Source organism: Sapajus apella, unplaced genomic scaffold (assembly GCF_009761245.1).
Source record: "Sapajus apella isolate SASKATOON/1434 unplaced genomic scaffold, GSC_monkey_1.0 scaffold6, whole genome shotgun sequence".
Classification (NCBI taxonomy): domain Eukaryota; kingdom Metazoa; phylum Chordata; class Mammalia; order Primates; family Cebidae; genus Sapajus; species Sapajus apella.
The window spans coordinates 55742232-55759066 of NW_022436946.1; the positions used below are offsets into that span (position 1 = coordinate 55742232).

At 32.8% G+C, this 16835-nt stretch overlaps 1 protein-coding gene across 6 annotated transcripts in view; it reads left to right on the forward strand.

Moving 5' to 3' along the window:
• EPHA7 (EPH receptor A7) overlaps positions 1-16835 on the forward strand; it is a 181794-nt gene that overhangs the window by 132473 nt on the left and 32486 nt on the right. For all 6 annotated transcript variants that reach the window (XM_032275233.1, XM_032275230.1, XM_032275228.1 and 3 more), the window contains exon 6: positions 14870-14994. In XM_032275233.1, the coding sequence (XP_032131124.1) occupies positions 14870-14994 (125 nt within the window). The remainder of the gene's footprint in view (positions 1-14869; positions 14995-16835) is intronic.

A 16835-nucleotide genomic window follows, 5' to 3' on the forward strand; every position in this document is an offset into this window, starting at 1 on the left:
GCCGGGCGCGGTGGTTCATGCCTGTAATCCCAGCACTTTGGGAGGCTGAGGCGGGCGGATCACGAGGTCAAGAGATCGAGACCATCCTGGCCAACATGGTGAAACCCCGTCTCTACTCAAAAAAATACAAAAATTAGCCGGGCATGGTGGCACGCGTGTGTAGACCCAGCTTCTCTGGAGGCTGAGGCAGAATTGCTTGAAACCAGGAGGCAGAGGTTGCAGTGAGCCGAGATCATGCCACTGTACTCCAACCTGGCGCCTGGCGACGGAGCGAGACTCTGAAAAAAAAGAAAAACTGCTTTTACATAGTGGCTGCACTTCTTTGTATTTCTAACAACAACGTATAAAGAATTCTATTCTTTTCACATTCTTGCCAACACTTGTTATTATCTCGATTTTTTAAAATAATAGTCATTATCGTTGGGTGTCAAGTGAGATCTTACTGTGGTTTTAATTTGCATTTTTCTAATCACTAATAACAATGAAGATCTTTTCATATGGCCTTAAGGAAATTTGACTGTTGCTTGAGGAGAACGGCAAAGGAAACAAAGTAGAAGTAAATGATGAGAACATGTGGACACACAGAGGGAACAACACACACTGGGACTTTTTGGAGGGTAGAAGGTGAGAGGAGGAAGGGGATCAAGAAAAACAACTAATGGGTACTAGGCTTAATACTTGAGTGACAAAATAACCTGTACAACAAACCCCCATGACACAGTTTACCTATATATTAACAACCCTGCCCATGTACACCTTGAACTAAAAATAAAAATTAAAAAAAAAATCAGCAGACAGGAGAAAAACTAGAGAAGAATGTGTCACAAAAAGCCAAGAATAAAAGGACAGAGACATTAAAAATATTAATTCTATTGAGAGTCCAAGAAAGATAGGGATTTTAAAAAGCACTTCAGGGTGGTAAGATGTGGTCATTGGTAACCTTATCAGTAACTCATTTAACGGAATGAGGTGCACTGAAGCCAGACTACAGAAGGTTGAAACATGAAATGAGTTGAGGAAGTAGATAAAAAGAATATGGACAATTTTTTTTTCATATTTGGCTAAACAGTGAAGAAAAGAGATTTTCCAGCAGATGGAAAGGGTTATAGGCTTGAGAAACAATTTTATTTTCATGGGAGAGTTTACACAAAATTTTTCAGGAAGAATCCAACAGAAAGGAAGACATTGGTTTATGTAAAACAGAGAAGGCAATTTGTAGTATCACACCCATCATTCATTTATTTAGCATATAGCAAGTGCCAAAAATATGCATGGTGGAGTACTTTTTTGCAGTACTGTGAATCAGTTTGAGACTTTTCCAAATAAATATTTCTCAAACATAAAATAGTGAAATTAAATGTTATTGAAAGTTAGTCTTTTTTAAAGTACTAAATTCTTCTACTTAACATATTATTCATGCCATCTAGTAAATTACTTCTCTCACTGGAAATATGTTTAAATCATTTGATGTGACTGTTTCAGACCCAACTTATGCCCTGTCTAGGGTCCCTACAACTGTCTGGTCCTGCAGGGAAGGCCTCACCTGAAAACTCCCAGATACAAGCAAAAACTATTTTTCCTACCTGCTACTTTTAAACCTGACAAATGAAGGTTTAATGCTAACATAAATATTCTTCCAGGTCCTAGTTTGAAAAAAATATTATTTTATCCATTATCTAGAAGGCATTTATCCATTGCCTTCACTTAGGAAATCTGAATCAATTCCTTTGGTTTGTTCTGTTCTATACTCAGAAAGGAAATTAATCGGGAGGAGGGAGCATCAGGTTGAGTGTGTGATCTTCCTCTCCTCTGCTACTGGGTTGATGAGAGTGAGAGACACTGCTAGTTTTCCCCCTAATAACTTCTTTCTTCTTATTTACTATCTTTTTTTAATGCAGCAGTACACCCAGATTACATTTTAAAAATCCATTTCCCAGCCTAGGGAATGAGATGCAAACAGAAGATTTCAAGAACTTGCTGGAAACTTTGACTTTCCTAATTTAGGTGCTGAGCATTCCACATTGCTTTTGCCTTCCCCATGCCTGCAATATAGATGTCATGTGTGTGGTAAGCAGCAGCCAAGAGGGAAAGGCCATGAGAATCATCTGTACAGCCTTGAACAACTGAATAAAACATAGCAAATGCCCATCTGTAGAATAAACGTGTGTGTGTGTGTGTGTGTGCGCACGCAAGGAAAAACAATAAGAACAATCAAATTACTAGTTTTTTTTTAGTTTTCTTGCTTGCAGCCAACAGACTCTAACTCAGAAAAAGGCAAACTTTTTCTAAAAAGGGCCAGATAATAAACATTTCACATTCTGCAGGCCATGTTTTCTGTGTTAGAATTCCTCAGCACTCATGTTTTAGCATAATAGCAGCCAGAGAGAATATGTAAAAAAAAAAAAAGTGCCACTGTGTTACAATGAAACTTTATTTACAAAAGCAGAAGGCTTGCCAGATATGGCCCGTGGGCCACAGACCCCAGCTCTAACTGAAAAAAGATGAAACTCGGTGCATTATGTACTTTATACTTATGTCCTAGTTTGTTTGGGTTTGTTATTTCCTACTGGCTGGAGACTATTTAGGAATAAAACCGGAACTTCATATGTGACAAGAGAATGAGACGGGCAGACAGCAAGCAAAAGTTTGTATCCTTGGCTAAGAAATATCAGAATGTGGAGAGAAGTCAGGAATATCTTACTTCCTGTAACTGAAGCACTTGCATCAGTAGTAATGACACATTTTATTCATTGTCTTGGTTTTTCTCTTTTGCATAGTTACTAATATTAAAACAGAATTGTTTTCAACTCCTTTTCTATGTAAATTTACAATACTTTAATGACATTCTGGGTCAAATACATGTTAGTTGGCTGGCCTAGCAGTTGTTTCTGTGGTAAATTAAGTCCAAATTACAAACAACTAAATTACAGATTAACTTTTGGAACCAAACTTATTCATAAATTCGTAACTCTCACTCTGTATAATTATTCATTGTAAGCCAGATCTTGCGAGTGCATACAAGTGATCCTTGGGTATTAATTAGCTGTGTTAATTTTCTCTTGGTAGTAAAATGTTATATAATAAATTAATGCCACCTTGTAAAAAAACAACTTTAAAATACAAGTTGCAAAGCTAATCAAAACATATTTAGCAGAAAATATCAAACTTAAGTGCTTAGTTTGTAACAGATTCTTGCAATAAAGTGGTAAATTTTGACTGGTAATGAGAACTTATTATTAAGCAATATGAATTTCTTAAGTTTATGCACTTTTGACATAAAACGTATTCAGAGTACCTGAAGCAACTGAGATGATAACTTGTTTAATTGTACATTTTAAATGAGGTAATATTAGTGAGTCTCGGGCCACATTAGCTTTTCTTCCTTTCGCTTTCTTCTCCTCCTGCTCCTGCTCCTCCTTCTTGTTCTGTTCTCCCTCCTTTCTTTCCTGTTTCTTTTCTACTTCCCCTTCTAGGATAATCCACTTTATAGATCATCACTCTGAGGAACACCAGAGTGATGGTTTTGAAAACAAAAATAAATAAATGAACAAAGCCACTAACAAGGAACAATATATGCAAAAACTAACATTGTTAAATCATGTTTAAGACAGTCAATTGGTGTTCGATGCATATGGCTTTTAGGCCTGGAAAAAATTCAGTCAAAACAATCCATACTATATAGAAGAAGCAAAGGAGAAAAATAAAATGAAAAGATATAATGAAATAGGAAAAAATGTTGTACTGATAGCAGCCAAAATATAATGAAATTGGTCATTCTCTTCAACCATTATTGAGAATTTTGGGATGGAGTAAATTAATGGTATAATGTGGAACTATCAAACATTTTTGCTGTGTTATGTTTTATATTTTATCAGCTTAAGTGAGTATCATTTTATGAATATATATACCCTTGATTATATTTAATGTAATATAGTGATTTTCAAAACTTTTAAATGTATTTATAGTAATTTGTAGATGCATATTATATATCTTTAGTTTCCTTTATCCTGTGCACATACACATATGAAATAAAGGTTTTACGAAGCTGTATTACTATCTGCAATGAACTCAATTTTTATTCTGATTAATTTATTTTTAAAAACTTTGGTTGCAATCTATTCATTGAGTTCACAATAATGAAAAATACTGGTGTAATGAAAAAGTATTGGGAAAATTATAAACACAGTGTAGTCACCTATTAAGCACACAGTGTTAAGTAATTCAAGTTTTATTTAAACGGATAAATATGATTTATTATGAATGTGTATGATTAGCAAAATGTGTATTATCTGCCTTAAAGACAAATCTCATATCCCCTTTTTCTTTAATTTCCTTCTCATGGACCCTGTGCTTAATAAACAGCTGATATGTTGTTGAATATATGATTTACTGTTTCCCTCTTTTTTTTTTTTTTCTTATTGTACTTTAGGCTCTGGGGTACATGTGCAGATCATGCAGGATTGTTGCATGGGTACCTACATGGCGAGGTGGTTTACTGCCTCCATCCCCCTATCACTTATATCTGAACATTTCTCCCCATGTTATCCCTCCCAAACCTCCCCATCCACCGCTGTCCCTCCCCTCCCCAACCAACAGACTCCAGTGCGTGATGCTCCCTGCCCTGTGTTCACATGTTCTTATTGTTCAACACTAGCCTATGAGTGAGAACATGCAGTGTTTGGTTTTCTGTTCTTGTGTCAGTTTGCTGAGAATGATGGTTTCAGCTTCATCCATGTCCCTACAAAGGGCATGAACTCATCGTTTTTTATGGCTGCCAAGTATTTCATGGTGTATATGTGCCACATTTTCTTTGTCCAGTCTATCTTTGGTGGGCATTTGAGTTGGTTCCAGGTCTTTGCTATTGTAAGCAGTGCTGCAATGAACATTCATGTGCATGTGTCTTTATGATAGAACAATTTATAATCCTTTGGGTATATACCCAGTAACAGGATTGCTGAGTCAAATGGAATTTCTAGTTCTAGATCCTTGAGGAATTGCCACACTGTCTTCCGCAATGGTTGAACTAATTTACACTCCCACCATCAATGTAAAAGTGTTCCTACTTCTCCACGATCTCTCCAGCGTCTGTTGTCTCCAGATTTTTTAATGATCACCATTCTAACTGGCATGAGATGGTATCTCCATGTGGTTTTGATTTGCATTTCTCTTAAAAGCAAACCAAATCTGTGGATTTCCACAGTATTATTATGTACAAGACAATGTTAGAAACATTGTGTACATACTTTGGAAGAAGAACTAATAAACTTGTTTAAGCACATAGTGACATATATAAATTCATGTAAAATTTTATATATTATTACATAAAATTATTCATACATTTTATAAAATACATAATCTATAAATTAACCTTATCTAAATGAAGGAGTACACTGATGTACGTGTTGTAAGGAAATATAGTATATCAAATTTAAAATAATTTACCTCTGTAATAAAGAAATCTATACTGTAAAAAATTTAAATAGATAGCTATGAAAATTTATAGATATCCATAACATGGCATTAGGCTAAATTATGTCAAAAATTGTCAACTGACATTATAATACTTTTTGCAATTGGAATACAATATGTTTTTCTCCTTATTTAAGAAAAAGTTCTAAGATCAAAGAAAATGTGCACAACTTTTCAGTTGTTACTCTGATGACCTGCAAGGGAGGCCATTAACTAATATGTATGTGTGTGTGTGTGTGTGTGTGTGTGTGTGTGTGTGTAGATATATATATACACATATTCTATTTAAAGTCTTACTGTCATTATTAAAAAGGAGTCTGGTTTTGGGCCATAGCTGTCTCATACTTTCTGAATCATTTCTAAGATTATTCCATCAAGAGAGCAAAGACACATTTATGTAGATGACCTTATAAATAAAGTGCCCTTTGGCTGTGAATTCATAGAAAATTACAGATGGAGCCAGTTTACTGACTGTAAAAGTATGAAAGTAGTTTAAAACAAATCATTCAAAATATTAGTTTCCCTTCCAATCAAAATAGAAGTTACTTCATCTGTATATTTCTCTTTACTCAATATGTATTATTAAATTTTGAAGAATGTGTGTTGTTGGTCTTCGTCTTATTGTGATAATTAATTCATTTTCTTTCAATGATGTATTCGTTCTAAGTGACTTAACATTGATAATTTACTTTTCTAGCTTGCTTGTGCATATAAAACAGTATAAATTATATAAATGGATTATTTACTGAAATGGCTATTTTATAAAAATTATCTATGTAAGATTTCAAAATCGGCATTTATTATTGAGAGTACTGGTATCCTACCTTAGAATAGCAATTTATGTTCCTGTCAATGTTTTAAAGGAAATATTCTCAAACTCAGCTGCCCATCAGCTTTATCAATGGAGCATTTGAAAAATACGAAGGCCTGAATCTGATCTTAGAATATTCTGGAAGGGGTCCCAGGTATCAGTAATTTTAATACAAACCAAGTCAGCATAAAATAATAATACATTTTTTTTGAATTCTTACCACATGCTAGGAATTATTTTAAGTATTTAATATTTATTTACACATTTAATTTCCATAACAATTCTATTTATGATGTAAGTATTCTGATTATTCTTATTTTAAAGCTGAGAAAACTGAGGCACAGAGAGATTCAATTTCCTGCTCAAGGTCACACAGGAAATAAGCCATGAATTAGCTCTTTGGCCCATGCTCTTCGTTCCTGTACTCGACTGCTTCTCTAAGATTTCCACCTTTAAGGAGCATCACAATAACTGAGGAGGTGGATAGGTATAACGTAATTGAATGACACATTGTGTAGCCACCCAACTATCGACAAAAAAACAAAGTCTGTATTAGCTGAAGCAAAGGAAGAATGATTCAAGGAATTGTTGCTTATTGGTGGAGGCCACTAGACAGAAAAATATGTGCCCAGTCTTGAAACAGTTTATTATCTAATTGGTATAAAGTTATCACTTGCTGATTATAGATATAATGCCAACAGTCTTGATAAGCTGTTTAAGTGCATGGCTATATACCAATCAAATGCTGAATTACAAATTGGGTTGACGACAGGGAAATATTTTGTGTGATTTGCTCTTTACTGCCTCCCAGGAGTATGTTGTCGCTTGATTTATATTTCATCTATTTAGTTTTGCATTTAGACTGTTTGTGCACATTCATGTTCTAACATGTTTTCTGGATTTAAATCTCCTGGAAGGTAAGAACTGAGACATCATCATCTTTGCAATTCATACAACTCTTTATACTATAATCACTCATGAGAAATTATATATTTAAGGTATGAGCAAAAGGAGTTTTTATCAGAAATCAGTAAAAATGTTATTTTAATCTTGCATTTTGGACATTTTAGTGTTACAGTGAACGGTATTTAAGACTAATGCTAGTGTACTTTTAAAAGTCACTGCTACTCAAAATACCAGTATATGAAAGATAAGTAGCTAGCACCAGAGAGAAAATGATCAAGGAAGCTGCAAAGAAAAAGAAATGCTTCTTTCATCAAGAAATCTTACTAAGAAAAAAACGTCAGCTGAGCTGCAAAAAAGTGCTTACTGATGTAGTTGATGTACATCTGACACAAGTTCCTCTCATACCCCAACAACTTGCAGCTGCGTTTTGAGTAGCCAGCCTGCACTTTGAGTGGCAATGCTCTAGAATATTTTAAATAATAATAACTAAAGTGCTCATTTTCTTTACTAAAACAAAACCTCTAAATGAATTTTTACAACGGCCACATTTTGCCTATTCAGTCCATGTAACTTTACCTACCTCATTTCACCTGTGGGCACTAGACCACTTTGAAATATTTTACTCTCCTTCGAAGATTAATTAATTAGATACCAGTTAGCCAATAGTTTCATTAGATCATAGTATGTAAGAGAAAAAGGTGAGAAAGGACCATGCTTATTGATAAATGACTGGTCAAATAAATCATGGCGCTTATGTATAATAGAATACAGCAAAGCTGGTAAAAGAGTCATGTGGATCTATATATATAAAATGATACAAAATACAGCATAAATCAAAAAATACCATTCATGCAAAAGTACAAATAGTTGTGTTTACCTAGACTGTTTCTGGAAGGGTATCAAATAAATTGCTAAGAGTGGTTGCTTTAGAGAAAAGTATTAGTTACATGGGGGCAGGTTGAGAGGGAGTGTCAGTTTTCATGTTTTAGTATTTTTGAATTTTGTAGCATATACATGTATTTGCCATTTTAAAAAGTGACTGAAATCTCTGCTTAGCTACTAGGCAGTAGCAGTCTCAGAAGCTGCAGGTACTCATCTCTTCTAGTATCTGCAGCTTCTGAGACTGCTACTGCCTATTGAGCAGATCCCTGTGGGTCTTTTGATCCTTATATTCTCAAAACCTAATGTCCTGGCACATCATGGATATTCTAAATAAATATTAAATGAATGAATGACTGCTTAGATTTTCTTTTGCTAGTTTCTGCTCTCAGGAAGTGTCAGAGCCTAGAATTTTGCAGTGCACTTGAAAAAAAGTTGGGAGTTAGGGCTTTAAAACATGGATTAAATTTTTAAAAATGCCTCTTTCTGAGATGATGCTACTTAATTTTTTAAGGCTCAGCTTCTTCACCCAAAGTAAAATAAAATAAAATAAAATAAAATACCAGCAAAAAATAACAGTGTTTATCTCATAGGGCTTTAGAGGGAAGAAATAATCTGTCTGTCTATCTGTCTGTCTGTCTGTCTATCTATCTATCATCTATCTGTCTATCTCTATCTAATGTTGCAAATTCTAGGTAACTATTAAAATTCACAATGACTTGCATATAGTAAATGCCAAACAAGCATTTGTTGAATAAAACCAAACCAGTAAAAAGGTAGTATTACCTCTTGATCGAAAAGTTAGATAACGTGACTTACTGTAAGGAACTCCTTAACCATTATGAATTATCATATTAGGTCATTATTGAGTTACTCCTTTGTAAGACTGGTATGAATAGGACAGCTAGCTCAGGGAATTTGCTAATTTATACCTACTGTGTTCAAAATTTTATCTTTTTTACATTAAGTGGAATTCTATTAAAATAAAAATTTATGAAGAGTTACACATTAACCTTTCAACAGTTGACATTTTAGTCAGTACTTTAGCAGAGATTAGGAAGAGTCCTAGTATGTGTTTAAAAGCAGTGACCAACAGTAGCTTTTCTCAACAATCCATGACCCTTAAAGGCTTTTACTTAGAGATTTTCCTGAGAAATGCTAACTCCTATAGTAATTAATTAAATGTCCAATCGGTTGCCAGTTATCTGATGACAGCAAAGAAGAAAACTTTATTCTCAGAAAGATATATTGTCAGATCATTTTTACAGTCCTTGCTTGAAGAACAGAATTGTTCTTGGTTCATCAAATTGTGGAGCAGTGACTTTTGTAGTTTTTATTATGTATTTTATGACCGTACTGAAAGTATGTTAATTTAACTCACATGTATACCTGACTGGGGCCCCTATGCAGGATGCTTTTATTGTCCTACTTTTTCAGGTCAAGGTCATATTTTTTTCAGAACTTTTCAAATCTTATTTCCTAGTCAAGTTGTCTTTTTAGTAACTGTTTCTTGAATTTACTTAGAAATTCATTCTGTTATATATCTTATTATACTCTATATTTTACATTTTGAAAAACATTATCCTAACAGGCATGTTAAGTATATAGCAATGCAAATAACATAATTTAATTTTGAAAAAAAGATCATTCCACTTCCACCAATTTTTTTCAACTACTTATTATAGAATGAAAATTTATGTTTGTTTTAACTACGGATCATTCTCCTCTCCAGCCAAAGATAATTTGACAGACAGCTATCACAAAAGGATTGCTCGTAATTGCTACAGGTTCAATTACCCTTAGTTCCTGTACTTTTGTTAATCTAAAATTATATATGTATTATTGTTATTAGTGACCATTTTTTCCACGGCCAAGAAATTGAAATTTTGTAAAATTATGTGTTAGCATTTTATACATATATCTACATACTTTAGAAACAGAATTGCTGTGTTAGATGCACTGCACTGCATGTATAATTATGGCCAAGTATTTTGTTATTTAAACAAATTTGTATGTATTTTTATATATTTTTCCTATAGTGCAAAAATGAAACACCTTGGGGAGGAGTGAAAAAGCTAAAAGTTGTGTATATCAAAATTCTAAGCTCATAATAATACACACATTTGTTAATTCAAAGGATTTCTAAAAATGAATTTCATACTGATAATATGTAACAGCAAAAGTGTTCCATGAAAGACTATCATACTATTATTAGCAGGTTTTCCTTAACTGTATTCCAAAGATATCTTTATATTTACTTTTTGTGTTTACCTAATGGATATATAACAAATTTCAGTGGATTTTAAAACTTGATATGTTTGATGAAATGTCTCCATGTTTGTTGACCCATCTTACCCCATTGTATTGTTTAAAATACCGATATATTTTTCCATCTCATACTTCATTTAAATTCAGTTAAAAACATGTAAGTGTAGAAAAATGAATGATATAAATAAAGAACTTCTTAAATCCAAATGAAATTCATTATTTTGATTAAGTTCTTTTCTATGAAACATTGTATTTTGGGTCTTAATCACGGTCAGTATTTCTTGATTCCATGCTATTTCAACATAAAATTTAATATCATATTTTTAAAATATGGAATCACAAGCCTTTTTTCATAACCTCATAAAAATTTCAGTATGTCTGCTTTTTTCCTTACTCTATATATTCGTTTTTTATAGCTGCCATAACAGATTACCACAAAACTGAACAATTTAAAACACTCATTTATTATCTCACAGTTCTGTGGGTCACAAGTCTGGGCACAGCAAGGCTCTACTGACAGCCTCACAGGCTGAAATCAAGTTGTCAGCTGGTCTTGGCTCTTACTTGAAAGGTCTAGGGAAGATCCACTTCCAAGCTCATTCCTGTTCTTTGAAGAATTCAAATTCTTTGCTCTGATAGGACTGAAGTATTGATTTCTATGCTGGTCATCCAGGGCCAGTCTGATCCTAAAGGCTGCCCTCATATCCTTTCCTGTTTCCTATGGCAGTTTGGCTCCTCCCACAATTGAAATTTCTCTGACTTCTACAGCCTCTCTGTTTGCTCTTAAGGGCTCATATGACTAGATAGGGCCCACTGGGAAAAATCCAGAATAATCTCTTTATTTTAATGTCTGAAACCTTAATTACATTTGCAGTACCCTTTTTGCATGGAATTTACATATTTACATGTTTCAGAGGCTAGGGTATGGATATCTTTGTGGGGTCACTCTGTCTAAGATGCTGTGTTTTTAAATTGTCTCGTTCCCTGCTCATGCTAAGAAATTTTCCTGTAGGAATAGTTATGTTTAACATGGTGGCAGGGAGTAGAAGGGGGCAGTATGTAGACCTTACAAATAAATTCCATTCTGTCATTTAAATTTTTTTTGTAATTGGATTTTATTGGAAATTGATTAAGATCAAAGATCACATATGAGTGCTTAAAGCTCAAAATCTGTAAAATGCTGATTCATGGTTCAGGTCTGTAGGTAAACCCACTATTCTTGTTACTGATTATTTTTCCATTTAAAACCTTACACTAACAAATCTATTCCACAAATTTACTTTTCTGCCTGTCATTAGACTTTTACTTTCCTCTTTCATCAAGTTTATCAATTTTGTTTTTCTGCTGTTGAGATTTACTACTTTGAACTCTGGAAACAAATTTTGAATTTCCTAAGATCTTCTGTCATTGTCATTTGTGAAGATTCCAAATATGATTAATAATGTGCTTCATGGCTTAGTCTGTTTTATATTTTATTTATTTGTTATATCTTCTGTCCCTGATAAGACTTGAAGATCTTTAAAGGAAAAGGAAGTTCCGTCTGTTTTTTCAGTTGAAATTAATTTTTATATCTGAATATTTCTAGAAACTTAAGTGAAAAATGAATCTGGTAATTATTTGTTAGAAACCCTAGGAAAATTTTATGTGAAGAAGCTCTTTTATGTAGAATGTTTGTTTTCCTACATCTTTCAAATCACAAGCTTTATTATTGTTGGTTACTATTTTTCACCTTCACATCAATTCCAATTACAACATCTAATTTCATTTTGATAATTATGAAAATTATAATTTAAATGTTATAGCACCTAATTGGTTCTTAATGCATATAATTCATTTGTATATTGTCATTTGTATATTTCATTTGTACAATTCATTTGTATATTACTTCCTTTTCAGAAATGAACTGTAGATTGTAGTTAGTTGAATATTTTGGTGTAAGAGTGAGCATATTCTTAGTGAGATTGTTACAATAACAGTAGTTTAGTAAATCAAATATATTAACCATAGAAATCATTGTGTTTTAAGATTAATATATTTTATGCCACTTTAATTTTACTTTAATGTGTAACTTTATCTGAAAATCATCACCTTGTTAGAATGTAAGTAGGCTAGAGATGTTTTTGTTTATAAGCCATATATACTGTGAGTTGTGTATCCTTTATACCTAAGATACTGAAGCTCAGGGGAAAACATAATCACGTTTCCTGTACCAAATGTTGTATTTGAAGGACATAAGACAGAGAAAGATTTTTCCTATCATGCAGTTTATCCATTCTCAAGGGCCATGTGCTAGTGCTTCCATTTCTGACCCTCTTAAAATATGTGACTTGATATAGTATTAGCAAGGGATACAAGAAAAAAAATATGGAAGAATTCAGGAGTATATTCGCTTACAGATATGGCTCCTGTGCAAAAGGGAAAATACGTTGTAGCATACTTCACTGTCAGGACTGCGATATGAATTTCAAAATATTATATAGTTCAAATACATTTTTAGCACCTTTTCTTCCTAGTCCCCAGTTGCTGCAATTTTATTGGTAAAAATTATTTTCCAAGATGAAATAATGAATGTAATTTTAGTGTATTACTTGCAAAAATTACCTCATTTTATATTTAGATCTTGTTTCAATGAATCAGAAACTAAATAGGGTAGATGTATAACCCAAATCTTTTCCATAACCTGAAGAATTTAGAGTCTCCTGCCTCCTTTATCATACCAAGCAAAGTGATACTTAGGGATAGAAACCAAGCAAAATGTCTTAGTGTTTGACTTATACTGAAAATCACATTAGGTTAGGTTATTTGAAAAAGCCTAGAGATTTACATATACAAACTCTGTAACCTATTTCTAGCTAACATATATGTATGTGTGCCTGATCAAAGACCAGCAGCACTCCTGGGTTACTCAATGTATTGACCATTGTAGTATTCTCACCTGTGTGGCAGTCTGTTTTTCACTAAAGTATAATTATTATTGGAATGATTTTGTTAAGTAAGTTATACTTTTAGAGATTATTTATTAAGCAGAATCTCATGTCACAATTAGTTGGAGTTGGATTCCTAAGCCTATGGCCTAAAGTCGCAGCCTCTTGAACATTGCAGTCTACTAAGATATGTTAAGCATGTTCTGGGTAGAGAGATGTGTCACTTTAGAGATAAGTTCTTGTTTACTGGGTATGTTCAGGTTTCAAAAGTTGAGACAAAAATAAGATTTCTTATTAGAAATTAGCTTAATCGAAAACATATCAGAAATGCATTTAGACTGTAAACGCAGCTTGTTGAGCACTTCGGCTACATCCCCTTCAAGAAGTTGTCCCACTTAATCTGCTCTAGTTACACTTTGTTAGTAATCTGGGAGGAAATGAGAGTCATGCATCTTCCATAACCTTCCTTCAAAAATCACCAAGCTGGAGAGAAGTGAAAAATGTGTTTTTTAGACATTGATACAAGAAAATATTAAGTAGGAAAAAACAAAATAAAGCCAAAGGGATAAACATCGGAAGGTTGCTTAAACGGCTTGGTCCTATATAATTGCTTTCCTGTCAGCAGGATTATTAACAATTTCAGACATCTGAAAATTAAATTAACAGCCTGAAAATATTTTACAGAATGAGATAGAGTGTGATACATGAAACATAATGACCCCACTGAAATTCAGCCAAGCCAGTGCAGCTACTCATTTATACAGAGTAGACAACTAGTTAATCATCACTGAGCAAATTAGACAGAGCAAATTAGTTTGCTACATTCCACAGGCTTAGCTACCAAAAAGAGTATATGTCACTAATTAGAATGAAAGAACACTAAGCATATTATTATCTATATAGAAAGAGAAAGCAAGATTGTGGCTTTGAATTGCTCCTTTCAAAGCTTGAAGCCTAGGTTACGTAGGTATAAATTACACATGCAAGAGTCCATGTATATGTATGTGTGTTAGTGCACATATTTTAAGTAGCCGACAGCCTTTGCATTTTCTTGCATCTTGACCTAATAAAGTATAAAAATGTTGTCCAAGGTTGTTTGGAGTTCTTTGGGAGTACAAACACACCAAGTGAAACATGAAACATTTTTATAAATATGATTCCTTTCATTGAAGATCAAAGTAGCCATTTCATACACTTTTTCTTGCATAATATTAAATTATTTTTTTCTTTTAAAAAGTGTATTGCTGTTGCATGTGAAATAAATATTTGGATTTAGTTTATCACTAAAGATTAATCTGAAATCATATTTTCTAGCCTTAATTAGCATTCATTTGCTTAATTGTCATTCGCAGCCCCATCATTTCCATTTTTCACTAACTTGAACAATGCTATCTTCTGCTGTTTGCACTTTAATTTAAATTTCTATTAAGGTTTATGAACAGTAATAAGGTCCTGTTTGAATATTCATTAGCTTCTGAATTGTGAGCTATGAAAAGGTGCTTTCTTTTACCTTAATGAAACTGGCACAGCATGGGACTGATCAGTTGTGACATTTGATTTGAGGCATCCAGTGAATTTTCTCATTGTTTATTGACACATCTTGTCCAAACAGCTCCCTCGCAAGTGAGCGGAGTAATGAAGGAGAGAGTGCTGCAGCGGAGTGTCGAGCTTTCCTGGCAGGAACCAGAGCATCCCAATGGAGTCATCACAGAATATGAAATCAAGTATTACGAGAAAGTAAGTGCTAAGAGCACCTGAAATGTACAACGTGCTGTGTGTGTCTCATGTCATCCTACAGTATTGTAGACTAAAGTTGGTCATTATGCCAACAATTTGGAGCCACTTCAAACTTTGTAGTTAATTTTAGCCATCTCTGTGAATCTCTGGCTCATCATTATAACTGCGATTTCTGTGTATTGTTTCTATGTTACACAAACGAAAATATCCCGTTTGTAGCATTTATATTTATTTATTCCGGTTTCGATATTGTAATACTCAGATGTAGGACATTCTAGTCCCACAGAAACCACACAGCCCAATGCATTTTTGAAAAATATTTTCTTTAGTATGTCTGTTTGGGCCCTTAATGATTTATTTAATTTATGTAGTTTAAGTGATGATTATGCCCTCAAATAATTTAGTAATTTGAAATAATGAGAATATTTTGTATAATAAATATGTAGTTCTTCAGACTTATAAATCAGATGATGTTATTTCACTCCTTTAAATTCCTCCTGAAGTTTTTTCATATATGTTTTAATAATCATGCTACTTATTTACACTTCTCCTTCCAGAAAAAGTAGTATGGCTAAAACCCAACTGCTGCCTTTTTAATCTCCGTATAATGACTAAATCTTAGTAAATAGTGATATATGAGCATATGAGTATATTTATTTCTATCTCACTTGGAAAGAGAGAAAAATGTTTATATAAACCATGTTCACAGATCATGATTTAAAACTCCACCTCACAAAAAGATTCGGTGCAAGGTTTGAAACATGGAAACCATTACTATTACTATTACTAAATAAATTTTAATTTATTAAAATTAAAATTTTTATTGAAATAAAATATTTATTACTATTTAAATAAATAGTAATAAATATTGCTATTACTAAATAAATATTACTAAATATTACCATTACTATTACTAATACTAATAGTAATAGTAATAAATATTACTATTTTTGGCTTAACTGAGTTACCTGAAGTGCTATAATACACATAACCATTTTAACTATTTAGACAATAGAATTAGAAAATAGGAGCCTAAATCTTTGAGAAAACTTTGGGGTTGAGTTGACATGATTAAATAAATGGAAATGTAAGTATATAGTACATTGACAATAGATACATTGCGGTTTTTTGGAAGAAAAAGTAGTTTAAAATATGATTTTGTTTTGATATTCAGATAAAGTTTACAATATTTTTGCTTGTTACTTACATGACGAATTTATGACTTCATGGCTAAGGTTGTGTTTTATATACTTAATTTCTTGTTCCACCAAATATGTTTTAGAGGGAATTATTGTATTTAATGCTGTTTTTGTTATATCTGTTTTCCCATGAGTGCTAACAGTTATAGTTCCAGCTCAAATTGTATCAAATTCAAAAGCAATGAAACACATAGGTGGTAAGATTAAGGTTTCTCACAATATAAATCTGAATATTTTGCAAATCCTTTCTCTATAATAAATCTATTCAAATAGTTTATTTTTTTAGCATGACAGAAAAAGTGTCTACATTCACTAAACTTGCATATTATGCAATTAAAAGACAATAATAGTATCGTGTTGTATTGTATTGTAATGTATATGCACGCATGTATGATGTTTGTGTCACCTGAGTTATGCCTAGGTCTTTCATTTGAGATAAATATATATAATACAAACTATCATTTTTATAAATGATTAGATTGAAGACAATCACAGATCAGTTTGAATAAATCAAATTTAAGTATATATTTATTTATACTTTTGCAAATCTCAGTGTGAAGGCAAATCAAACAAATAGATTGAAATTTTAAGATTTCTATGAAGAATTTTGTTGCCAAAGTTGAACACAAGTATTTGTTATAG